Source organism: Salvelinus namaycush, chromosome 15, assembly GCF_016432855.1.
Source record: "Salvelinus namaycush isolate Seneca chromosome 15, SaNama_1.0, whole genome shotgun sequence".
NCBI lineage: Eukaryota > Metazoa > Chordata > Actinopteri > Salmoniformes > Salmonidae > Salvelinus > Salvelinus namaycush.
Genome location: NC_052321.1, coordinates 1,001,455 through 1,028,618, shown reverse-complemented (window position 1 = coordinate 1,028,618; position 27,164 = coordinate 1,001,455). Strand labels below are relative to the sequence as shown.

General features: G+C 41.1%; 3 protein-coding genes across 3 annotated transcripts; all 3 read right to left on the bottom strand.

Moving 5' to 3' along the window:
* Positions 1–4,423: 4,423 nt before the first annotated feature.
* LOC120059796 (MAPK/MAK/MRK overlapping kinase-like) lies at positions 4,424–8,128 on the bottom strand. The gene is made up of 12 exons (XM_039008844.1): positions 8,122–8,128; positions 7,776–7,890; positions 7,265–7,354; positions 7,095–7,165; positions 6,890–6,968; positions 6,691–6,739; positions 6,381–6,559; positions 6,098–6,199; positions 5,816–5,989; positions 5,551–5,674; positions 5,156–5,347; positions 4,424–4,571 (listed from the first exon to the last, which is right to left on the bottom strand). Exons 1-12 carry the CDS (start codon positions 8,126–8,128, stop codon positions 4,494–4,496), a joined length of 1,260 nt encoding a protein of 419 aa, XP_038864772.1. The 3' UTR covers positions 4,424–4,493.
* Positions 8,129–12,401: 4,273 nt separating this feature from the next.
* Positions 12,402–17,731, bottom strand: LOC120059795 (kelch domain-containing protein 2-like). The gene is made up of 14 exons (XM_039008843.1): positions 17,635–17,731; positions 16,749–17,000; positions 16,400–16,479; positions 16,165–16,282; positions 15,713–15,825; positions 15,478–15,559; positions 15,117–15,200; positions 14,917–14,997; positions 14,618–14,676; positions 14,001–14,110; positions 13,846–13,918; positions 13,611–13,698; positions 13,406–13,458; positions 12,402–13,190 (listed from the first exon to the last, which is right to left on the bottom strand). The coding sequence occupies exons 2-14, from the start codon at positions 16,992–16,994 to the stop codon at positions 13,067–13,069; spliced, it is 1,311 nt and encodes a 436-aa protein (XP_038864771.1). The 5' UTR covers positions 16,995–17,000; positions 17,635–17,731; the 3' UTR covers positions 12,402–13,066.
* Positions 17,732–17,898: 167 nt separating this feature from the next.
* Positions 17,899–27,088, bottom strand: pole2 (polymerase (DNA directed), epsilon 2). The gene is made up of 19 exons (XM_039008842.1): positions 27,015–27,088; positions 26,382–26,482; positions 25,985–26,060; positions 25,799–25,876; positions 25,432–25,525; positions 24,721–24,795; positions 24,516–24,599; positions 24,121–24,177; positions 23,930–23,978; positions 23,746–23,818; positions 23,238–23,410; positions 22,870–22,959; positions 22,662–22,716; positions 22,408–22,467; positions 22,224–22,301; positions 20,461–20,569; positions 18,469–18,645; positions 18,245–18,312; positions 17,899–18,073 (listed from the first exon to the last, which is right to left on the bottom strand). Exons 1-19 carry the CDS (start codon positions 27,080–27,082, stop codon positions 18,055–18,057), a joined length of 1,584 nt encoding a protein of 527 aa, XP_038864770.1. The 5' UTR covers positions 27,083–27,088; the 3' UTR covers positions 17,899–18,054.
* Between the last annotated feature and the right edge of the window lie 76 nt (positions 27,089–27,164).

The following is a 27,164-nucleotide window of genomic DNA, read 5'->3' as shown; positions in this document are numbered from 1 at the left end:
ATAGTTTATTAGAGGAAAATGGCTTTACATTTTGGGTGTGCAATAACTCTGACAGCTGTTAGGAGGAGAAATTATTACAAATCTTTTATATCTAGTAAAGGAACACTCTACCCGAAAACTATATTTTGTTATTTTTTTGTTATTGTTGATATAGTCCCAATGTTTTGCATGTCAGCAATCAAGTTTTCAAGATGTGTAACTTTTGAAATTCAATATACTGGCTGTATTTCTGTACTTTTGAGTTATACAGTACCAGTCAAAAGTTTAGACACCTACTCATTCAAGGGTTTTTCTTTATTTTTACTATTTTCTTCATTGTAGAATAATAGTAAAGACATAAACGATTACATAACACATGGAATCATATAGTAGCTAAAAAAGTGTAAAACAAATCAAATATTTGAGATTCTTCAAAGTAGCCACCCTTTGCCTTGATGACAGCTTTGCACACGCTTGGCATTCTCTCAACCAGCTTCACCGGGAATGCTTTTCCAACAGTCTTGAAGGAGTTCCCACATGCTGAGCACTTGTTGGCTGCTTTTCCTTCACTCTGCGGTCCAACTCATCCCAAACCATCTCAGTTGGTTTGAGGTCGGGTTATTGTGGAGGCCAGGTCATCTGATGCAGCACTCCATCACTTTCCTTGTTGGTCGAATAGCCCTTACACAGTCTGGAGGTGTGTTGGGTCATTGTCCTGTTGAAAAACAAATGATAGTCCCACTAAGCACAAACCAGCTGGGATGGCGTATCACTGCAGAATGCTGTGGTAACCGTGCTGGTTAAGTGTGCCTTAAATTCTAAATAAATCCGTGTCACCCGCAAAGCACCATCACACCACCACCTCCATGCTTCACGGTGGGAACCACACATTCAGAGAAAATCCGATCACCTACTCTGCATCTCACAAAGACACGGCGGTTGGAACAAAAAATCTCCAATTTGGACTCATCAGACCAAAGGACAAATTTCCACCGGTCTAATGTCCATTGCTCGTGTTTCTTGGCCCAAGCAAGTCTCTTCTTCTTATTGGTGTACTTTAGTAGTGGTTTCTTTGCAGCAATTTGACCATGAAGGCCTGATTCACGTAATAAGGGGTGGCAGGTAGCCTAGTGGTTAGAGCGTTGGGCCAGTAACCGAATCCTCGAGCTGACAAGGTAAAAAAATCTGTGTGGCAGATGGTAGACCCCCCCCCCCCCCCCCCCCCCCCGCCAAAAAAATCTGTCGTTCTGCCCCTGAGGAAGGCAGTTAACCCACTGTTCCCTGGGTGCAGAAAACGTGGATGCCGATTTAAGGCAGCCCCCCGCACCTCTCTGATTTCAGAGGGTTTGGGTTAAATGCAGAAGGCACATTTCAGTTAAAGGCATTCCGTTGTACAACTGACTAGGTATTCCCCTTTCCCTAATGTTGATATCTTTTACTTGAACTCTGTGAAGCATTTATTTGGCTGGTACAGTAAAACTGGTAACTCTAATGAACCTATCCTCTGCAGCAGAGGTAACTCTGGGTCTTCCTTTCCTGTGGCGGTCCTCATGAGAGCCAGTTTCATCTCAGCGCTTGATGGTTTTTGTGACTAAACTTGAAGAAAAGTTATTGAAATGTTCCGTATTGACTTACCTTCATGTCTTAAGGTAATGTAATGATGTTTTATCTTTGCTTATTTGAGCTGTTCTTGCCATAATAAAGACTTCGCCCTATTTGGGAAAATACCATCTTCTGTATACCACCCCAACCTTGTCACAACACAACTGATTGGCTCAAACGCATTAAGAAGGAAAGAATTTCCACAAATTAACTTTTAACAAGGCACACCTGTTAATTGAAATGCATTCCAGATGACTACCTCATGAATCTGGTTGAGAGAATGCCAAGAGTGTGCAAAGCTGTCAAAGGCAAAGAATGGCTACTTTGAAGAATCGCAAATATATTTTGATTTGTTTAACACTTTTTTTGGTTACTACATGATTCCATATGTGTTATTTCATAGTTTTGATGTCTTCACTATTTTTCCACAATGTAGAAAATAGTAAAAAATATATATATAAAAACCCTGGAATGAGTAGGTGTGTCCAAACTTTTGACTGGTACTGTATATCTTAACTTGATTGCTGGACATGCAAAACATTTTTGGACTATATCAACAATGGACTAATGAAACAAATACCAAAATATTGTTTTTGTGTAGGGTGTTTCTTTAAGCATTTATTGTAATTATTTCAAATTAAAATCTGCTCTATCGTGTTATTGGAATTCAGTGAGTGATCGGGGTAATAGCAAATTATTACTGTAGTGTAAGTTCTAATCGTTTAAGGAAATGGTTATATTTCTAATACAGAAAAATATACATTAATTATATTAAAATCTTGAGTATGCAGTTCTTTTCTCTTGTACAAAATTCATCCAGATGTATTTTGATATACGAGATTAATGTATTAAATGCTCGAATTATACGCTTAAAATAATCACAATGTGCAGAAGTCAGACAAAGCAGCTGTCAACTTCACAAATATTATGACGCTCAGGAAGTCTTATAGACTAAGATAAAGAAAATATATATTTTGCTTACCATCAGCAACACTTTTCTATGTGTCCCAAAAGACCCACAGTAGGACCTTGTTCCGTGTGACACCTATTTAAGGAGTTAAGTGACTCCACACTAACCACAGAAGGAACGAATGGTGAAGTGAATATATTTTTTGATTGTGGTTAACATTTGACACTTTTTTTTATTCTTCATTAAAAAGGTATATATTCTATTACACTTGTATTGTTACTGATTTTGTTTGTCCATTTTATTGTGCAGATTGATTTTTATAAGTGCTTGGTGAAATGTTTTTACATTTGGGTTGTAAAGATAAGATACACGTCATGAAACACTTTCACTTTGCTTGTTCCCATACAATACGTGCTGGGATAAGTATGGACGTGCTGGGATAAGTATGGACGTACACTGTATATGCCTATCATTGCATATGTACAATAATACCTCTGTCTCACATGACTTAGATACAGTCTGTCACAGTATTGGAAAATCTTATGTCATAGAACAAAAGGCAAAAACATTCACAGAACTTAACTTACAAAATATGTTGCTTTTTCTCAATAGTTTATACATGTTATAATCTTATGGCAATGCAGTAGTACAGGGGTAGACAACCCTGTTCCTGATGGAACTGAAGGATTTTGTTCCAACTAGGTACCACACCTGATCAACTGAGGTAATTGATCAGTTTAGTGATAAATTCAACCCACCTGGTCTTCCGTAAATCAAAAACATGACGTGCCTACGGCCCTCCAGGCCCAGGGGGCGATACTAAAACACATTGAGAGTTTATGGAGTTGGTTACTTTTGTAATTGTCATGTACTCGACTATTGCTTTGGAAGGTCTAGGAAATCTACCGTTTTGATTATATCAAAAAGATATACTCTGTGGAGCAAAAAAGAGAATTTCCAAAAATCTGATTTTATCTAGCACTGGGATACAATGTACTGTGCTGAATCAATGAACTTACCAAGGAACTAACACCTGATCTTTCATCATTTTATTAAATATACTGAGTGTACAAAACATTAGGAACATATTGAGTTGCACCCCCTGCTTTTGCCCTCAGAACAGCCTCATATTTCTCATTGAATGGACTCTACAAGTTGTTGGAAGTGTTTTGCAAGGATGCTGTCCCATGTTGACTTTAATGCTTCCCACAGTTGTGTCAAGTTGGGATGGATGTCCTTTGGGTGGTGGACCATTCTTGATACACACGGGAAACTGTTGAGCATGGAAAAACCAAGCATTGTTGCAGTTGCTGACACAATCAAACCTGTGCGCCTGGCACCTACTACCATTTCCCGTTCAAAGGCACTTAAATATTTTGTTTTGCCCCTTCACCCACTGAATGGCACACATACACAATCCATGTCTCAAGGCTTAAAAATCCTTCTTTAACCTGTCTCCTCCCCTTCATCTATACTGATTGAAGTGGATTTAACAAGTGACATCAATAAGGGATCATAGCTTTCACCTGGATTCACCTGGTCAGTGTGTCATGGAAAGAGCAGGTGTTCCTAATGTTTTGTACATTCAGTGTATATCAGAGCTCGTCCTTGAAGTTCTGCGTTGCATGCGAGTAGTCATTAGCTCACTTTTGAGCAAATTTATCAACAACCGTTAATAACATGACACACCTAGTTAGGAAATGGTTGGGTTATTAACGGTCAATAGGCATCTTCTCATTTGCCTAACACTGATGACAGAGTCAAATATACTTTGGGGATCATGTTGTATTTCATCTGCCGGAATGATGACTTATACAAATTAACCCTGGTAATTATTGCTATGGGACATTCCTTTGTCCAACACCATGTTAGCATTGCTCACAAGAAAGCATCAGGCTTTGAAGTAGCTTGTTCAACAATGTCTAACCAAATCAAAAAAAATCTAATCCGAGTAGGTACAACAGGTCTGTTGAACAGCAACAGTTCTTAAGAATTGGGGCTCTCAGTAGCCACCAGGTTTCCTATCCAGAGGAGGCATGTAGTAGGTCTTGAAAGCAGAGCAGTGGGATTCATCCCTTGGCTGTTGGGTAAAGAGGAGAAAAAATGGGTTAACAGAAAAATATGAACAACACGCTATTCTACTGAGGCTGTAAATCAAGGGTCTCAGAGTAGGAATGTTGATCTAGGATGTGTGTTGCTTTTTAGATCATAATGAATAAGATTACATGGACGGATGGGGTCTGATCCTAGACCAGCACTCCTACTCTGAGATTCTTGACACATACAGCCTCAGATGTTATTTAAGATGTGCACTAAAGTCATGTCTGTACAGGACATTTTGTCGTCGGGAGTAGCCATACTAGTGATTAGAGCGTTGGGGCCAGTAACCGAAAGGTTGCTGGATCGAATCCCCGAGCTGACAAAGTAAGAAAATGAAAAAAAGGTCGTTCTGCCCCTGAGTAAGACAGTTAACACACTGTTCCCCGGGCGCCGAAGACGTGGATGTCGATTTAAGGCAGACCCCCGCATCTCTCTGATTCAGAGGGGTTGGGTTAAATGCAAAAGACACATTTCAGTTGAAGGCATTCAGTTGTACAACTGACTACGTATCCCCCTTTCCCATATGGATGTCCTAAAATGTACACTGTAATACAGTCTGTTTACCTTAGCCAACCGCGAGTAGCACTTTTTTGATGTGATGGCTGGGAGGGACCCACGGTGAGTGATGGTGAGAACTGGCACTGTGCTAACAGGGTAGGTAATCTGGGGTGCAGGCACTACCACATTGAGCTTTGGTAACTCCACCTGTGGGGCGTTGCGTCTGATCAGAGGCTCGGCAACGTGCTTACTGTTGTGCTGCAAAACAGAAGAATATTATGCCATCATAAGAGACTAGCCCCATCATAGTAGGGCAAAGTACATCCAAATTATGGAATAGTTTGTCATTTTCCCAGTATGTAGCATATTAAGACATTTTATCCTACCCTTTGTAATGTGGTTGATTACTCATAAAATGTGATGTAGGGTCAACCTTTTTAGGAGATGTGTCTGTCTCTTACCTGCCTCCTGCCCTGTCTGGCCATGCGCCGCAGGTGATCCACAGAGTTGGGGGTGCCACTGCTCTCTCCTCCCTCTACAGTCACAATGGCCCTGCGCAGACTATCAGCTCTCCTCTCCGCCAGCCTGAGACAAGGACAGGAGGAGGGAAGATAGCATTTACCATATGAATTAAATTAAATACTTTATCTCTCACACTACACATACTACAATAATAAAGCACAGTATGTCTATGTATTTGTTATACAGTACAGTTTGTGTGCTTACCGTAGCTCTCTAAAAAAGATGTGCTGTAGCGCCGCTCTTGCGCCAATGCGCTCCTCTGGGTCGTAGGTCAGCATCTGGTAGAGCAACGACAGACTGGGTGCTGAACAGTTTGGGATGAGCTGAGATATTCCACTGCCTTTCCGCAGAGGGAAGTCAAAACGCATCGCCCTAGACCTGTCAAAAAATGTATGTACAACACTGTCACTGAGGACAATGGTTTCCACTGAACATACTGTAAGTCATTGGTCTTCATTACATGATAAGCGTATCTAACAAACGTACTGAGGGAATTTTTGAAGGAGACTGTTGTCAGGTGTACCCAAAACATCATGGATCTTGGTCACCTGATCCAACTCATTGGTTCCCGGAAACAGAGGGCTGAGACTGAAATACACAAACATGATGGTCTGTGATGTCATCAAGGCTATTTTACACGACAGCAGCTGTTCACGAATGTCTGTGGCTTCGGCCGTAGAGGAACACAACGCTAAGGCCATAACCAAAGTCTCCTACTAGAATGGACATAAGCAGTTCTGTATCTAATTTGATGATAGATGAAAGGTACCTGATGATCTCGTAGAAAACACATCCTACACTCCACATGTCCATCTTGTGGGAGTAATAGCCGTCTGTGAGGAGGCACTCTGGGGCTCTGTACCAGCGGGTGGAGATGTATTCTGTGTGGGGGGGCTTGGAGTGCAAACTCCTGCATGAGCCAAAGTCTCCAAGTTTGAGCACGTCGTGCTATGGAAGCAACCAACCAAGTCATGGACAACATATGGTAAACAATGTAACAGTAACAGTTCTGATTTACCAATCAACAGGCAAGGTTTTCAGCATCATCATTTGATTTATTTTTTTATTTTTTGACTTACTTTGATTAGAATGTTCTCTGGCTTAATGTCCCGGTGAAAGATCCCGTTGCTGTACGAAAATAACAATAGGGTACAACTGTTTAGTTTTAGGGGAAGCAAAAAAAAACAGACCCTTAAACCCCCCCCTGTGCCAGTGAAAGGTCTGTAGGAAATGTATTTATACATGGACTAGATCCCATCTCCATATTTTCATTCTTACCTATGCATATGATCGAGTGACTTGCAAAGTTGGTACATGTAGTGTCTGATTTTACTTTCTGGCAAAGGTTGCTGCCTCCCTGCAAGTGAGACAAGTTAGCAATGCACAAGATAACTGAATGGGGAATAGTATTTGATGTGCTGTAGTTACAGTTGTGGTAGACGTTTTATGTCATTCACAGTAGCAGTTTCACTGTGTGTCTGACCTCGTATGAACTCATAGATGTTCATCTCCATCAGCTCACATACCAAGGACAGAGTCCCTGACTCTTTGTCACTGTAACACATTGAATGAATCAGACAAAATGATCATGTTATTATTCGGTTGAGGCTTCACACAAACAATTCAAAAGACAGGGACAAACATTGTACTCACAATATCAATTCATGCAGCTGAATGATGTTTGGGTGAGGGTTAAGTATTTTCATGGCCTGGACTTCTCGCAGGTTGTTGGCCTGTTCCAGGCTGAACAACAAACAAAAAAACATGTAGCGAAACCTGTTATTAACTCTGTAACAGACTGATAACCACCAACACATGTTAAATTAACTTTCTTTATTTTGTAGAGAACATGTATCATGTCATGACTTATTTTCAAAGACGATTCACAAAATTGAGAATTAGAGTAGTTAACTATATATGTTAAACGTTAATGTACAGACTTGGAAAAATCTTTTCTAAAAAGCAACATTGTCTCTAACCGAACTCAACCTCACTAGGTCACAGTCAGGGTATGTTGACAGTGACTTCCAGTTGGATAGGCAGGGGTGTCATGCTGCTAGCTCAAGTTTCAAGGCAAGGGTCCACACACACAGAGGACGTAGAGCACCTCAAGGCAAACAGCAGGCAGAACAATTATAAGGCAGCATACCTGATAGTTAGTTACCTGCTGAGTGACTGCTTCATCGTTTTACACGCATAATATTTCCCATCTTTCAGGTTTTGAGCCTTCACCACTTCTGAAAATGTCCCTTCTCCAATTTTGTTGATTATCTTGTAATCTGCATAACAAAATAGAGTTTAGACATGTAGCTAACGTTACTCTTGTAATAATTAAGAAAAAAAAACATGCAGACCTAGCTAGCAGCTATCTAACGTTAGCTGTATAAATATATGAGAATATGAAAAGTTGCCTGGAACAGAATTTGACATGCCACGATATTTCCTAGCCAATGTAAGGTTAGCTAACGATAGCTAGTAACGTAGTACAGGCAAGCAAGCGATCAACGTACTATCCATTCTTCAAAGTGTTCACTGCACAGAAGTAGATTATCCATACTAGTCCTATATTTAAATAACACATTGCGATAATTTCATGGAACAGCCGTGTTGTGGCAAGATTTCTAGTTGGCTGATCTAGCTAGCTCCTCCAAGATTGAAAGCCTGGAGAGAAAAAAACGCCTTGCTGCTCTAGCTAGCCATGTTAGCTGGGCCGTCACCTTGGTAACCAGGCACGCCTCACCCTCAACTCTCTGACCAAAAAGGTGGATGATTGAAAACAATACATTTGTCTCGTTACAATAGCGCAATAGTTACGCCTCGATCACACCGACATTACTAAAATGGTACGCAGCACAATTTGGATATGTGTGCAACAAAAGTTCAACATTAACCTTCTGCTACCATCTCTGTCAAACCGTCTACGCATATGTTAGATAAATCCAACGTATGTACCACACAGAACGTACTATTTAGGCCTCTGTAACGCAATAGTGCAAGGCACACGCAGCGTTCCATTGGAAATTAATGTACTTCTGGTGTACCAAAATGCCCAAACTCAATCGGTGTGATTGAGGCGTTACAGTGGCTGGCTGGGTGGCTATCTATGCAGAACAAAAATATTGTAATGAAACAGGCAGGGAGCAGGTCTCGAACCCTCGACCTTCTAGCCCGAAGTCCGGCGCGCTATCAACTGTGCCGCAAAACCATGCTCAAGCGGTAGAGTCGATTTCCGCGCTTATAAACCCAGGGTCGTTACAATATAAACGCAACTTGCAACAATTGGGTGGGCATAGGCCTACCCAGTTGGGAGCTAGGCCGACCCACTGGAGAGCCGGGCCCAGCCAATAAGAAAACGTTTTTCCCCACATAAGGGCTTTATTCCAGACAGAAATACTCCTAGGTTTCATCAGCTGTCTGGGTGGCTGGCACGATCCAGCAGGTGAAGAAGCCGGATGTGGAGGTCCTGGGCTGGCATGGTCTGCGGTTGTGAGGCCGGTTGGACATACTGCCAAATTCTCTAAAACAACGTTGGAGGTGGCTTACGGTATAAAAATAAACATTAAATTATCCGGCAACAGCTCTGATGGATATTGCTGCAGTCAGCATGACAATTGCACACTCCCTCAAAACTAAAGACATCTGTGCCATTGTGTGACAAAACTGCCCATTTTAGTGGCCTTTTGTCCCCAGCACAAGGTGCACCTGTGTAATGATCATGCTGTTTAATCAGTTTTTGTGCTATTTCTGGGCTATTTTATTTCAGCTTATTAAACATGGGACCAACACATTACATGTTGCATTTATATTTTATATTTTTGTTCAGTGTATATATATATATACAGTTGAAGTCGGAAGTTTACATATACTTAGGTTGAAGTCATTAAAACTCGTTTTCCAACCACTCCACACATTTCTTGTTAACAAACTATAGTTTTGGCAAGTCGATTAGGACGATTGTGCATGACACAAGTAATTTTTCCAACAATAGTTTACAGACAGATTTTTTTATTTTTTTTATTACACTTGTGATTCACTGTATCACAATTCCAGTGGATCAGAAGTTTACATACACTAAGTTGACTGTGCCTTTAAACCGCTTGGAAATTTTCAGAAAATGATGTCATGGCTTTAGAAGCTTCTGATAGGCTAATTGACATGATTTGAGTCAATTGGAGGTGTACCTGTTGATGTATTTGAAGGCCTACCTTCAAACTCAGTGCCTCTTTGCTTGACATCATGGGAAAATCAAAAGAAATCAGCCAAGACCTCAGAAAATTTTTTGTAGATCTCCACAAATCTGGTTCATCATTGGGAGCAATTTCCAAACGTCTGAAGGTACCACGTTCATCTGTAAAAACAATAGTACGCAAGTATAAACACCATGGGACCACGCAATCGTCATTCCGCTCAGGAAGGAGACACATTCTGTCTCCTAGAGATGAACGTACTTTGGTGCAAAAAGTGCAAATCAATCTCAGAACAACAGCAAAGGACCTTGTGAAGATACTGGAGGAAACGGGTACAAAAGTATCTATATCCACAGTAAAACGAGTCCTATATCGACATAACCTGAAAGGCCGCTCTGCAAGGAAGAAGCCACTGCTCCAAAACCGCCATAAAAAAAGCCAGACTACGGTTTGCAACTGAACATGGGACAAAGATCATACTTTTTGGAGAAATGTCCTCTGGTCTGATGAAGCTGTTTGGCCATAATGGCCATAGTTATGTTTGGAGGAAAAAGGGGGAGGCTTGCAAGCCAAAGAACACCATCCCAATCGTGAAGCACGGGGGTGGCAGTATCATGTTGTGGGGGTGCTTTGCTGCACGGGGGACTGGTGCACTTCACAAAATTGATGCCTTCATGAGGAAGGAAAATTATGTGGATATTATTATTATACCTTTATTTCAACAAGGAACACAGACTGAGACCAAGGTCTCTTTTACAGCTGGGCCCTGCGTATACATGTTTACACATACAGTTTAGGTACAATGATTAAGAAACAAAACAAAACGATCAGATAACACAAAAAAATATAGCAGCAGATTATTACATTTACACATAGGTTATTCCACTAACAGCACAAGAACTTGCATTACCCGAAGCAGTTACAAGCAATATAAAAATCCTCCAATAAATGTTTAAAATGGGTGACAAGTCTCAACATTAAGTTTAGTCTGCAGGCTATTCCATAGGCAAGGAGCATCACAGGAAAAGACAGCCATACCCAACTATGTGGAAATCGCATGGGCCTCAAGTGTAATCCATGTTTGAGACCTGGTTTTAGGAATTCTAATGATGGGTGATGACAAGAAGGTAGTTTCTTCAGAAGTGCTTTATAGACAAACACAAGAGCATGTTGTTCTCGTCTCATGGACAGCGAAGTCCAACCCACATTTTGAGATAAAACACAGTGGTGAGTTCTGTAGCTAGCACTCGTAATAAACCTAAGTGCCAAATGAAAAGTAGCATCCAGCGATTTAAGTGTGGATGCCGTAGCATGCATGTAGATAATATCCCCATAATCTATAACAGACATAAAAGTAGCTTGCACAATGTGTCTTCTATTTGTAGGGGACAAACATGTCCTGTTTCTATATATTGAAGCAACATCTCAAGACATCAGTCAGGAAGTTAAAGCTTGGTCGCAAATGGATCTTCCAAATGGACAATGACCCCAAGCATACTTCCAAAGTTGTGGCAAAATGGCTTAAGGACAACAAAGTCAAGGTATTGGAGTTTCCATCACAAAGCCCTGACCTCAAGCCTACAGCAAATTTGTGGACAGAACTGAAAAAGCGTGTGCGAGCAAGGAGGCCTACAAACCTGACTCAGTTACACCAGCTCTGTGAGGAGGAATGGGCCAAAATTCACCCAACTTATTGTGGTAAGCCTGTGGAAGGCTACCCGAAACATTTAACCCAAGTTAAACAATTTAAAGGCAATGCTACCAAATACAAATTGAGTGTATGTAAACTTCTGGCCCACTGGGAATGTGATGAAAGAAATAAAATCTGAAATAAATCTTCTCTACTATTATTCTGACATTTCACATTCTTAAAATAAAATAAATTACACTATTGTAAAGTGGCCGTTCCACTGGATATCATAAGGTGAATGCACCAATTTGTAAGTCGCTCTGGATAAGAGCGTCTGCTAAATGACTTAAATGTAAATGTAATAAAGTGGTGATCCTAACTGACCTAAAACAGGGTATTTTTACTAGGATTAAATGTCAGGAACTGTGAAAAACTGAGTTTAAATGTATTTGGCTAAGGTGTATGTAAACTTCTGACTTCAACTGTATATATATAGTAAATCATACAAATTCACCTCAGTCTTATTCTGGCAGTCTGGAATATTTAAGCAAGCACCTTGGCCATATGAATGACTGCTTAGTCACTTAACATTAACCATCCATGAGTGTGAAAAGGGAGCTCTGGTTTTAACATCCTTTTATCGCTCGTTTCAGGATATGGATTTATCTAGAAACATCCACTGCAATGTTAAAGTATCAGCACCTAATCTGCTGGCAGCCAAATAATGGCTCTATAGAATGAATTGGACATGGGATTTCTTCCCATCTGGACAGTATCATGATACAAAGGAAAAGCAATGAGTCAACCCATCCCTTAATAGGACGACGCTGACTTAATTGATGCCTTCAATTGACCAATAATATGCAAATGAATATATGGATGACAGGAAAAGCCTTCATTTCCCTCAGTTGTTTCACAGATGTTTACATTCATCATTCAAGATAGTGTGTATGTAAAAGATCAGATTCAGATCTGGCATATTTGTCTGGTTTATTTTCTTGACTCAAAATTACACATTTTAAATGTTTTTTGTTGTTTTTTTTACAATATATTTCATAATAAAAATGTCAAGGGACAGCTGTGCAGATCAGACAAGAATAATACCAAACAAGTAACTTCTTGATAATGAAATTCAGTGCAATGTGGCTCCAATGTAACTGGTATTACCTGATTAAAAACAGACAAAATGCTACACGAGCCTCCTCTGACTAACATGGTCTAAGGTATGCCACCTCTCCAGCAGGATTGAATACATGGTACTTTTACTTAAAAAAATATAAACATTTTTTTTTTTTTTTTTTTTTTAAACACGGGCACAACAAATCCACACATATATATGCAATACAATACAATATATACATCATAAAAGTAAGCACTCAGAATTAGGATAATGAACGTTGCCATGGTTGCTGATTGACTGGCCTAAGGGATTTACCAACACTAGTCCCTACAAAAGCCTCTATTTCTCTAAATGATTTACATTAATTTACTTTGTTTTTCCCGAAACCACTCATGACACTTGGTGACAAGATCAGGTGAGCTGTCCTCTTCGTTCAGCTAGCAGCAAGGCCATGGCAGTCAACCATCTCAAACACACTCAACCCTACCACCCCAAAGAACGTGGTGGTATAATGGCTCTTATGAGCCCAGGGCGTTGATGCCTCCCATCCGCTGTCTGAGAGTGTGTAGCAGATGTTTAGGCAGGCAGTCCCAGGACCCAGACAACAATTCTCTGTGCTGCAGCGCTGCTTCCATACAGAACCTAGAACAAATCAGGCAATATTTAACTTACCACTTCGCATGGGAAGGCAAGTTTTAGGTTGACCACAAGATGTACTGTATCAAAGTTGACGTGTTCATTAGGCAGAAGAAAACTGACTGAAACAGGGACCTGGACTTTGGGTTGTGTTCACTAGGGCATGCAACAAAAAATAGTATTTCGGTGTATGGGCCATATTGTGTTCTGTTTCTACTCACCGGACAAGTGACTTGGGTTGAACTGTGAAGACCAGCAACTCTTTGCTGTGAGCCTGTTGAAAAGGAAATCGAATAACATTTCCATGCATTCAAACTATACTTGGTAGTAAAACTGGTTATCAATCTGTTTGTTGATCTAATTTCAAGTGACACCAAGAAAGGTCTAGTAGTTTATGACTGAGTGGTGTGTTCTAACCGTACTCACCGCTCGCTGATGGGACAACAGGTTGTTGGCACAGCCACCGAACACAAACACCTCCCCGCCAGGACCGGAACAGGCCGTGTGCCAGAGCCTGACACACACACAAAATCAGAGAAAAATCACCACTGACTCATAACACAAACAATGTACACAGTGAGACAAGCAGCTTCTTTTCCTAACCACTTATTTGGTGATATTGTCATGAAGATGAATTGGTTTCTCTCTATGGAGATATTACCTGGGGCTCTCTGTGTGATTGTGCTTGAACTGCTGCCACTCGTTCTTGCTGACACAGTACAGCCAAGCATCACCTGTATACATGACAAATAGATAGAGGAATTAATTGTGGTCGAGCCATGGACTCTAAAGGAAAATGAAATATTCTTCACTCACTGAGCGTCTCTCGGGAAGTTGTGAAGCCTCCGAACAGGAATATGTGGTCAGGTGACACAGGGGTTAAGGAGTGCCATGAGCGTCCCACAGGACCCTGCTGAGGAACACTCCTGCAGAAGGCCAAGGAGAGGTGGAGGGAGAGATGGGACCAGGAGAGGTGGAGGGGGAGATGGGACCAGGAGAGATGGGACCGGGGGAGGGGAGATGTGACCGGGAGAGATGGAGATGGGACCAGGTGAGGTGGAGGGGAAGTGGGCCCGGGAGAGGTGAAGGGGACGTGGGGAGATGTGACCGGGGGAGGTGGAGGGGAGATGTGACCGGGAGAGATGGGACCGGGGGAGGGGAGATGTGACCGGGAGAGATGGAGGGGAGATGTGACCGGGGGAGGGGAGATGTGACCGGGAGAGATGGAGGGGAGATGTGACCGGGGGAGGTGGAGGGGAGCATGGGGAGGTGGAGGGGGAGAGGGTTAAGAGTTGTTAGTACCATCGTAGTGAACACACAGGGACATCCATGGGTAAGAGCACAACATCCTCCCATAAACAGGTTTTTTTAAATGGATGCGTATAACACTATAACATGCATGAAGACATTTTGGATAAGTTGGCATAGCGTACATTTCATGCCACTCCCAGGAGTCCATGTCGATGTAGTACATGTCGTTCAGGCGGTAATCCTGTTGCGAAAGAGTCAAGCCTTACTCATATGGAGGAAGAGCATCAAACATTTAGAACACAATATCCTTTATAATCTATGATGTAACAAGGCATAACAATATGTAAATCATATCAATTAACACCGTAAAGCCCTAAATCTCTGTCTACAGGCCAGTGATATTGTTTTACATTAGACAGCATGACCGTAAACTCAGCAGGAACTTGAGTAAGCTCTATTTTCAAAGAACATTCCTACTTACCCTGTAACGCCCCCCAAACACGTAGCCTCGGTTGCCCACCTTGGCACAGGCATGCGCTGCCCGGGGAGAGGGGGCGTTGCCCTTTTGCCAGGAGAGGGAGGGAAAGGAGAGGTGAGAATGGGGCTCCCAATGAGACAGCTGTACAAAATGGCTTCCAACACAAAGTCGTGACGTGACCGGATTTATGGGAACGGCGTTACCTTGGTGACTGGCTGGCTCCAAGTGGACGTCTCCAGGTCTAAGATGTGAATGTGGTTATTCCAGCCCCGCCCCGGATTATCTCCCTGTTACAACACACAGTGAAGGGGTTGTGTTCATTAGGCCATGCAACAGGAAAAAAAAAATCTTCAAAACACCAAAATTGGCAACTCTTATTGGACAAGTCCAGGTTGTCCCTCCCTGTTTCAGTCCATTTTCTTCCGTTTGGTGCCTAATGAACACGACCAAGGATTTACCCTTATTGTCGACTCCCTTTGCTGCAGACTAATAGACTAAACAGACCATTGTTTTTATACTGCCATTAAAAAGCAGCTGCAGAGTTGTAGAATGAATTGACAATACCATGAATGAAGTTTCATCGTATTCAAATGTCCCTCGGTGAGCTCCTTGTGCCATATAGCCGTAGCCCCCGAAGAATACTAGCCTGTCGACACACAGAGCAGTTCATTGAGAAACATTCAACAAAATAAACATCTCTTTCTTTAGAGGCAATATGTAATGGCGCAACAACAATATGTAATGGCGCAATGAGTTAAACCTATAATCTCACTCACTGCCTGCCAATCGGCCACCTCACCTGTTCTTGTGGACCCAGCAGCCCAGTTTGTCCTTGCAGGACGGGGCCAGGCCCTTGAGATCCTTCATCTCCTCCCAGCAGAGGGCCGGTGTTCGGAGAGGGAGCCGGAAGACCTGAAGGCCGCAGAACAGGGACAACGTTGAGATGGTATGAAATCAAAAAAGTTACAACATCATAAGTTTCGTAACGGACATTAACATGTAAATGGTTTGTTGGAAAACAGGCTTCTGAGGTGAGATGGAGATAAATAAATACATCCTGCCGTGGTGAATTAACATTGATGCTGAAAGTGGGGATTTTAACCAAAAAAATCTCTAAAACATAGTTATTAGCATACAGCACATCAAATATTTTTGTAAACACAGTTTCTGGAAAGGGAGGGACTGGACACAGCCTTAGGTGCCAAGATTCCACAAGACATAACAGTCCACGCACACACGGTATATTCTCACCCGGTCAGTGTTTCCCCTGGCATGGTGGCCTCCAAACAGATAGAGGACGCCATCCACACACACTCCACAGCTGCCAGACATGGAGGTATGCAGGTTACCAGCAGTCATCTGCTTCTTCCTGCAAATACAGACGGTAGATATAAGGGCTCTGGTCAAAAGTAAGGCACTATATAGGGAGCCATATAATTTGAGACACGCTAGACACTAACAAAAGGATGTTTAAAATCATTATTACCATCGTTCTGTCTCCATGTTGTAGATCCAGATTTCATTCCTTGGCAAGTATAAGTCAAAGAACCCAGTGGTCTGGGAATTCTAATGACAAGACAAACGAGGGAAGTCAATGGATTTAAATCATCTGTAAACATGTCGGCTGGAGTTCGGCTGTTATCTCTGGCAAAGTGGACTGTGGCAAATGGTATCATAGGTCAAAGTCGACGGCAAATCTTCCAATAAAAACTATAATTGATTGAAGACTCATTGATTCAATCATTGATTAAAATGGTATAGTTCCAAATTAAATGATTTAGATACACTATCATATAAACAAAAGTCTATTCAGAATGCCTGTCATACTGGTTTACCTTATATCCTCCCCAAACATACATGTAGTGTCCATCCACCGCTGCTATGTGGCCACTGCGCTCAGCTGGCTGCTCCAACTCGAAGGGCTCTGCTTCTGTGTCCAGAACAACTACATCCTCATCATCCTCATCGAGTTCATCAGCCTCGTCCACCACCCAGTCAAATTCTCCCTCCTCTTCATCCCTCTCCAACTCATCTTCCTCAACAGGCAAGCGGTCAGGAATGTCCTCCTCTATTTCTGCCATGATCACCTGGATGGGAGAAGAGAGCTACATCGTTTTGCATACACAGGGATTCAGAGTAGAGGAGTATGAGAAGTATTGGAACAATACAGACATTCACTATAGTTAAGAAGTCTCATCCCAACATGCAGCTAGCTATAGGATATAGCTAAGCAGGTAGCTCAGCTACCAATGGGCTGTGTTATGAACAGGGTTAGTATGCCTAAAAAGAGAATACGTTTTACAGTATGAATTCTAAGAGATTTATAAATAATTCAGATTGTAAAATGTCTTCTCTTTTTAAGTCAAAGATAGCGGGTTAGCTGTTACTGGGTAGGACTAGAATTGTTGTTGCCAGCTAAGTAAGTTAATATCAACAGCTGGCAACTGTTTCAGTGCCACCATGACTGATGGTTGGTGCACTGACTGTTGGTTTACATGGAAACACAAGTCATGATGTTGGCTACCATAATTTTTAGCCTACACCGACTCAACGTGACACCAAAAGCTACCTAGCCAACGTTAGCAAACTTAGCTGTGTCTGCAAGCTAGCTAACGTACTACAGTTCGCCCTATCAACCAATTTAACTGCGTTTTAACGCCACCGAAACTTTGAAAAAAAGGAACTATGCAACCTTGCAGCAACAACAAAAAATCCACTTACGTAGTCTGCTTTAAATAGTCCACGTCTGCTTTGGCCTTCAGTGTGAAACGTTAGTTTTTGTTCAGTGATTATTATGCGACATCTGGTTGAAGTCGTCAATTACAAGATGCCTGACCGGAATTAACCAATAACTTCTTATTTCCGCCATCTTTGTGAGGTCAAATAAAATCATTTGATTTATGCAAGTACAGAGGAGTAACACAATTCTTATTTGCTTTATTGTCCAACATTAACAAGTCAAGTAAAAAAGCACAAAGATGACAATTCAATGACAGTGAACCTTTATTCTCCATTATACAAAAGGTACATACAAATAAAATAAAAAGGGATTTAGCAAAAGTATTTTTAGACATATTTTACAAAAACATTTTACACAACCATAACAGCCGATCCCGCCGTCCAAAATAATCCTTATGGTCTTTAGAGGCTTTGAAGTTTGCTGTGAGGAAAAATAAAGAATATTTAGATCAGCAAAGAGAAACGAAGACCGACATGGAAACCAAGTTGACTCTCAATATACTAGTTACCATATTGCCAGTAAAGCAATGATTAGCACCAAGTGAATTATGTGTAGAGCATGCATAAACAAAGAGTAAAAAACATTTCTCACCTGTCCTCAACGGTCCTGTTGGATGGGTAATATACCTTAAAAGTGAAGCCACTTTTTGGGAAGGAGCCCTGCAAGAACAGAATGACAATACATAAAAATAAAACTTTCTTAAATTAAGAATATAAGATCTCATCATAATATAGTTCGAAACCCAAGTCCAACATCTCATACCGAGTCTCATAATAAAACAAAATGGTGGAAATCTAGGAATAAGCGTAACGTACCGGGTTGATGCAGAGGCAGTCTGTGTTGGAGATGTTGAAAGGGTCATATTTGTCCGCAAAGATGATGACATCAGGCACGGGGTAAACCCGTAAAGCATAGTCATAGGCCCAGAACACTGGACTGACATACAGAGGCAGGGGAGTCAGGTGGCCCTGAGACAAGATGGTCTTCACAAACTGGAGAAAGAGAGTTTATTGGTGATTGTCAGACATTTTCATGCCATTATCATTCATGAAGAATAAATTCAACTACAGGACAAATATTCACACAAAGCACCTCAGAGTAGGAGTGCTGATCTAGGTGTGTGTGTGTGTGGTGGGGGGGGGCTGATCCGCTTTGTGAATACGGGCCAAATTAACTAGCTAAGTTTATACAATGTACAGTACCAGTCAAAAGTTTGGACACATCTACTCATTCAAGAGCTTTGCTTTATTTTTACTATTTTATACGTTGTAGAATAATGGTGAAGATATCAACACTATGAAATAACACATATGAAATCATGTAGTAACCAAAAAAAGTGTTAAATGAAATAGATTTTAGATCCTTCAAAGTAGCCACCCGTTGCCTTGGTAGATTTGCATACTCTTGGCATTCTCTCAACCAGCATCACCGGGAATGCTTTTCCAACAGTCTTGAATGAGTTCCCACATATGCTGAGCACCTGTTGGCTGCTTTTCCTTCACTCTGCGGTCCAACTCATCCCAAAACATCTCAATTTGGTTGAGGTCAGGTGATTGTGAAGGCCAGGTCATCTGATGCAGCACTCCATCACTCTCCTTCTTGGTCAAATAGCCCTTACCCAGCCTCGAGGTGTGTTGGGTCATTGTCTTGTTGAAAAACAAATGATAGTCCCACTAAGCCCAAACCAGATGGGATGGCGTATCGCTGCAGAATGCTGTGGTAGCCATGCTGGTTAAGTGTGCCTTGAATTCTAAATAAATCCCTGACAGTGTCACCAGCAAAGCACCCCCACACAATCACATCTCCTCCTCCATGCTTCACGGTGGGAACCACACATGCAGAGAACATCCAATTACCTAATCTATGTCTTACAAAGACACGGCGGTTGGAACCAAAAATATCAATTTGGACTCAGACAAAAAAGGAGATTTCCATCGGTCTAATGTCGTCCATTGCTTGTGTTTCTTGGCCCAAACAAGTCTCTTCTTCTTATTCGAGTCCTTTAGTAGTGGATTATTTGCAGCAATTCGACCATGAAGGCCTGATTCACGCAGTCTCCTCAACAGTTGATGTTGAGATGTGTCCGTTACTTGAACTCTGTGAAGCATTTATTTGGGCTGCAATTTCTGAGGCTGGTAACTCTAATGAACGTATCCTCTGCAGCAGAGGTAACTCTGGGTAATCCTTTCCAGAGGCGGTCCTCATGAGAGCCAGTTTCATCATAGCGCTTGCTGGTTTTTGCAACTGCACTTGAAAAAAACATTCAAAGTTCTTGACATTTTCCGGATTCACTGACCTTCATGTCTTAAAGTATTGATGGACTGACATTTCTCTTTGCTTATTTGAGCTGTTCTTGACATAATATGGACTTGGTCTTTTACCAAATAGGGTCATCTTCTGTATACCACCCCTACCTTGTCACAACACAACTGATTGGCTCAAATGCATTAAGGAGGAAAGAAATCACACAAATTAACAAGACACACCTGTTAATTGAAATGCAGTCCAGGTGACTACCTCATGAAGCTGGTTGTGAGAATGCCAAGTGTGCAAAGCTGTCATCAAAGCAAAGGGTGGCTACTTTGAAGAATCTCAAATAAAATAGGATAAACAGTTTTGGTTACTACATGTTTCCATATGTGTTATTTCATAGTTTTGATGTCTTCACTATTATTCTACAATGTAGAAAATAGTAAAAATAAAGAAAATCCCTGGAATAAGTAGTTGTGCCCAAACTTTTGACTGGTACTATAGGTAATTGTACTAGTAGAGGTTGGGTATGTCATAACTGAGGAGCTAAGACTCACATGATTTGGAATGTCGAGGTTGCTGCTAGGCAGTCGGACACAATTTCTGCACATCTTGTTCACCAGGTCTTCTCTGATGACAACAATCTCCTGGCTGCAGTACTGGATTCTGACATAGGAACATTTGATTCACAGGTTGTGAGATGTTAAAAGATGACATTTACAAAATGCAGGCAAAACAAAGACTACATGCTATCACAAAACCTGTGAAAAGTAACTGTCAAAGAATGGTCAATTGTTATCACAGAAAGTTGGTGGCATCTTAACGGTGGAGGACGGGCTTGTGGTAATGGCTGGAGCGGAATAGGTGGAATGGTATTAAGTGCATCAAACACATGGTTTTAATGTGTTTGATGCCATTCCATTTGCTCCGTTCCTGCCATTATTATGAGCCGTCCTCCCTCAGCAGCCTTGACTGTTTGTTATAATGACCAAATGGAGCCAAATGTATTTGACAACAATATTAAAAATATTAGCCATTAAGTGCACATTTTTTCATAGGAACTTCAACAGATGGGCTTCGTTGCCAAAATCCCGAACTTTTATCCACTTCCTCAGAGTCAGATGAACTGGATACCATTTTTATGTCTCTCTGATCTTAAACATGTGGAGATGGGAGAACCTTCCAGAAGGACAACCATCTCTGCAGCACTCCACCAATGAGACCTTTACGGTGGAGTGGCCAGACGGAAGCCACTCCTCAGTAAAAGGCACATGACAGCCCACTTAAGAGTTCGCCAAAAGGCACCTAAAGGACTCTCAGACCATGAAAAACAAGATTCTCTGGCCTGATGAAACCAAGATTAAACTCTTTGGCCTGAATGCCAAGTGTCAGGTCTGGAGGAAACCTGGCACCATCCCTACGGTGAAGCATGGTGGTGGCAGCATCATGCTGTGGGGATGTTTTCAGTGGCAGGGACTGGGAGAATAGTCAGGATCGAGGGAAAGATGAACGGAGCAAAGTGTAGAGAGATCCTTGATGAAAACCTGCTCCAGAGCACTCCGGACCTCAGACTGGGGTGAAGGTTCACCTACGCAGGAGTGGCTTCGGGAAAAGTCTCTGAATGTCCTTAAGTGGCCCAGCCAGAGCCTGGACTTGAACCCAATCGAACATCTAGGGAAAGACCTGAAAATAGCTGTACAGCGATGCTCACGTTCCAACCTAACAGAGCTCGGGAGGATCTGTAGACAAGAATGGGAGAAACTCCCCAAATACAGGTGTGCCAAGCTTTTAGCGTCATACCCAAGAACATGCAAGGCTGTAATCGTTGCCAAAGGTGCTTCAACAAAGCACTGAGTAAAGGGTCTGAATACTTATGTAAATGTTAATTCATTTTTTATATATATAAATTTGCAAAACATTCTAAAACACAGTTTTACTTTGTCATTATGGGGCATTGTTTGTATATTGATAAGGGAAAAAAACTATTTAATCCATTTTAGAATAAGGCTGTAACAAAATGTGGATAAAGTCAAGGGGTCTGAATACTTTCCGAATGCACTGTATATCCCTTTAATAAAGCTCAAGAGACATCCCTTTAAGACAAATTCCTGAAAATAGAATAAATCAACAAATGTTATATTTCCAAGCTGATTCACATCCGGCCGTGATTGGGAGTCCCATCGGGCGGCGCACAATTGGCCTAGCGTCGTCTGGGTTTGCCCATGGTAGGTCGTCATTGTAAATAATATTTTTTTCTTAACTGACTTGCCTAGTTAAATAAATGTTAAATACATTTTAAAAATACATATATTTCAGTCACCTGCATGGGTTGGTAGTGAACACAGAGAATGGCACCCTCTGTCTGAACTCCTCAGTGATGTGGTCTGCCAATGGGGGCCTGAGGACATAAGCATTTATATAAAGTACAGTACATCAGAGGACTACAGTCATATCATGAGCAACACAACAGAGGAATAACAGGTCTCTTGTTTTTCAACTCTCACCTGGGTAGAATTGTACTCGGACCAGGGTCTTCAGGACCGGGGACGAACACGAAGCGACTACTGCAGTTTTGAAAGGATGCATTCAGTTAGACAAGTAAACAACAATTTCCTGTGGAAAGACCCATAATGCAGCATGGTGAATATTTCCCAAACAGTTTGTCACACTGGATGCAACAATGTAGTACTGTTGAAATTGTTTCCTGGAATATCAGACTTTCAGGTCAACCAAGTGGTTTTCCTCCCTCACGTGTTACCTGTTGTGGATGCTGGGATATTCACAGATTGCATCGGCAAGAACTTTCAACGACTCTGGGGGGAAAAAATAAAATACTTCAATTGTCTGTACTAATGCTTCTGTCATTACCCATTTGAACACATTTGCCAGGTCAGTATATCTTCACAAGCAGGGCATAATTTTTTATTTTTTTTTATTTTTTTTTAAATAATCAAAATCTTTCTTACCTTTGAGTGATTTGATTTGTGTTTTTCCATAGGGGGCTGAGGAGAAGTTGCCGCAGAAGATGAAGCAGGTAGGAGGCATGGCTGCGTATCCTACAATGGGCACATGTTAAGGTTGTTTCAGACCATACTATTAAGCAGTAGAGATAGAAATTGAGCACACTGATGGACACTTCAAAATCTGTCAGAGATAGACATGAAACACATGACAATATCCATCAATGTCAACATTAATACGACTTGCATAAATGCTTGAATCAATCAATCAACCCAATTGTATCTATAAACCCCTTTTTACATAAACAGTTGTCACACCTGGTAAATACCCCCATACGAGCTCTTCTGTCAGTGACGTTATGGGTGGAACGAACCTGAGAACATAAGGTGGATCTTCTCCAGCACCTCCACGCTGTCCAGCCACACGTCGGAGACCACCACAAACATGGCGTCCTCGTTCTCTTCCTCCAGCTGCTTTAGCTTGGCCGAGGCTTTCACCGACGTGGTGGACGGCCCACCGAAGAAGTTCACGTTGCCGTAGTAGGCCCTAAAAACCAGAGTCCATTCTCATCCGCTGTTTTATTTATTTGTTTATGTGTGTATATATATATATTTATTTGTTTATGTATATATATATATATATATATATACACATACACACATATATACATACATACATACATACATACATACATACAGGGGAAAGGAAAATATATTTTTAAATGCCAACTGTAGAGTAAAAAACAATACATTGGAATTTAAAATAACTTTCGACCTTCTCAGTAGGCCTACTGATTTTCAGAGGAAAAGGCATTATGTAGTTAATGTCCATTTCTAAATGAAGGCAACACTGATAGGTCAGCAACATTGTAATCTATTGACCTTGTGGTGGATGATGGCTCAGTCGGCGGGAATCCAAATGCGTTGACATGGAAGACTGAGTCCTCATACCAGCCTATGGGGGGGAAAGAGGACTGGACTACTAAGTCATTGCATAACACAATAAGGTAATAGTACATCTCCTTCGATGTCCATTAACATGGATGAAGAAGATCAATTATTTTACCTTCTGCCAAAACAAAGCAGGACTCTGTGTAAAGTCCACTGTGGAACTGGTGAGGACAAGGTTAAAGAAAACATGCATGATCTGAAATACAATCAACATTGACTATATTCAAGACTTTAATTGGCCCCTTGAATTATGTAAGAGAACATTTGTATCATTCGCTCCCCATCACCACCACAGTGAAAGGATATTGCCTTTGAGAGGTTCAGCTGTACTGTACCACTGGGGTCTTCCAGATAGAATTTCCCCTGAAAAAAAAAAAAAAAAAAAAAACATTCCAGGTGAAGCTGGTTGAGAGAATGCCAAGAGTGTGCAAAACTGTCATCAAGGCAAAGGGTGGCTACTTTGAAGAATCTCAAATATATTTTGATTTGTTTAACACTTTTTTTGGTTACTGCATGATTCCATATCTGTTATTTCATAGTTTTGATGTATTCACTATTATTCTACAATGTAGAAGATAGTAAAAATAAAGAAAAACCCTGGAATGAGTAGGTGTGTTCAAACTTTTGACTGGCACTGTATATCTATAGATATTACTATATTTTCCAATTACAAGTCCTTAACATGAATTTTAGCTGCTCACCTCTTTAAGCTGTGTGACCATCCCCAAAACAATGACCTCTCCTAGCTTAGCCGTACTACCTAAAAGTGCTTCAACAGTCTGAAGCTGAAAACAAGAACAGAGCAAGATCAGGGCAATCAATGTTCAACATGAGAACTTCCTCTTAGCTTATATCAAATCCATTAAACATGTTTAAGTGTGTTTTCGGGTATGACAGAGTTATTACCTGAAATTTGTTTCTGCCTTCTTCTGCAGCGGCCCCTATTACAGGTGGGGTGAAGAGTTCATGCCGATGTGTACGCTACAGAAATGGGGTAACTGTCAATGTTGATCTGGGTACACATTTATTTCTCACTGATTTAACTTTCATTTATCAAGTGTATTGGGAACACATTCTCTTTACAATGACCTCACAGAGAGCAGCGTCTCAGGAAAGAAACATGTTTAAAAGTAACTGTCCAGTGAAAATCTCACGTTTAAAAGTTAATATTCTGTTAACCCATACCCAAATAATGTTGATGACTTATCCTACACTCGTATGTGGCCAAAGCATAAATTGGAGGGGGAAAAAACACTTAAACCCCACCTCAAACTTGTATCTCAAACAGACTGTTTAAAAAATGCTTGCTATTTCCTCAAAGGATGATGTCATCCTCCTGAGGAAGATGAGCTGGCCAATCAGTGGTCTGCTCTCGTGAATATTTTTAATGACCGGTAAACGCCCACACCATTCCAACACAGAAAATATGCTTTTTAACATACTGTTCTTAATTACAAACTTTTAGAAGGAAAACTTTTTCACTCATATTGTAATTACATATAGGTAAAATTATGTCAGAGAAGTCTGGAAACACTGTACAGTTGCTTTAAGGCCAAAATATACAAAGACCATCAAACTATGATGGATTCAGAGGGCAAAGAAATGTAGCCTACTGACCTGCTGTAGGAGTGTGTAGCGTTCCCTAAAGAGCTCTGCCTTGTCCCTGGCTGAGCCACAGAGACTTGGGGCAGAGTGGGTGGTCATGTTGAGGCTGGGTGAAGAACAAACAACGGTTTCACTGATGGATGTCTTCATATGTTGGTTTCAATAGGAAGATCATTTATTCTAGAGGTTTTTTTTATATAACATTTGGACCATGTAGACTAGATGGGGTCAACCTATAGTAGTAGTCGTTTTATTACCTTGCATGTTGCCCGTACTTGGCAGCTAAAAGCTGAATCAAGTACACAGCACATACAAGTAATTAAACAAGTAAACAAACAGTAAAACATCAGGAAGTCAAGGTTTATACATTCATACTTACGGTACAAACTTCTTCCTCTCTGTGCTGTAGATATATCTTGGCACGTCAAAAGCACCAATTATGTTGAAAACATTATCTCTGAAAATAATCAAATAGTTCACATGAATAAGTCAAATTTGAGGATTACTATTCTAGAGAATGTGTATGAAATTGGTTATTGTGAGACTGACACCTTTCCCAACTTACATGGTTTCATCACATGACTGGCTGCAGTCCTGCACAGCAGTCTCCACCACAGCCAGCTCAATCATACTGGAGGACACTGTCCAGGAGAAGAGAGGAATAGCTACATCATTCACAAGCATAGAATATTCTGAAATAACTTTTTTGAGGCGACAGGTAGCCTAGTGGTTAGAGCATTGGACTAGTAACCGAAAGGTTGCAAGATCGAATCCCCGAGCTGACAAGGTAAAAATCTGCCATAATTCCCCTGAACAAGGCAGTTAACCCACTGTTCCTAGGCCGTCATTGAAAATAAGAATTTGTTCTTAACTGACTTGCCTAGTTAAATAAAGGTAAAATAAAAAATAGCCAACAACTGACTATTGATTTTAGTAGCTTGTTATGATCGAAGAAGACGTACAAGGCTGCTTCTCCACAGCATCCATGACCCTCTCGATGACATCATCCAGTTCAAGCTCATCGACAGACTCCAACACCTCCACCAGGTACCTGCTGGCTTCCCTGGAGGACAACAACAACATAACGAACACATCTGAGGGGTATACTACAAAGCTGGATCAAGGAGTTAGCCAGCTAACTTGTCTGAATATTCTGAAATAACTTTTTTAGTAAGATATGCTTGAAATGGGCATGGTCTAATTGACTTAACAACCAAACACATATCTATGTTTAGCTAACTTTCAAATCAATTGTTATTTCTGGTTGTTTATCAAAGTTTGCTGGCTAACTGATTGATGCTGCTTTGTAGTGTACCTCTGACTGCCAGACATCAATCCCATCATTCCTATTAAAAACATACATTTGCATTAGTTTCTATTGATTAATTGCTTAAATATGCATAGTATACTACTAAAATGTCTAGCTAGCTGTCCATGTATATTTACTGTAGCTAAGCTAACCTTAGCCTCCTAGTTTCTTTCTTGGTATCACTGACACAAGACAGATTTAGCTATTAACTAGCAATGCAGCCATTACATTTACTCTAAACCAAATATCAGGTCAAGAACAACATGATTGACAAATGATAGCGTACGGTCGAAGCATAAGTCCCCTCATCTTGAAGCCAGCAGATACTTTCGTCTTCACTCTGCGAACCTCCATGTTCAATCTCTCTTCAACAATCAACATTTGGCGCTAAATGTTAACTTCCGCCTATATGTTTCGTCACTTCCTTCAAAGCAAA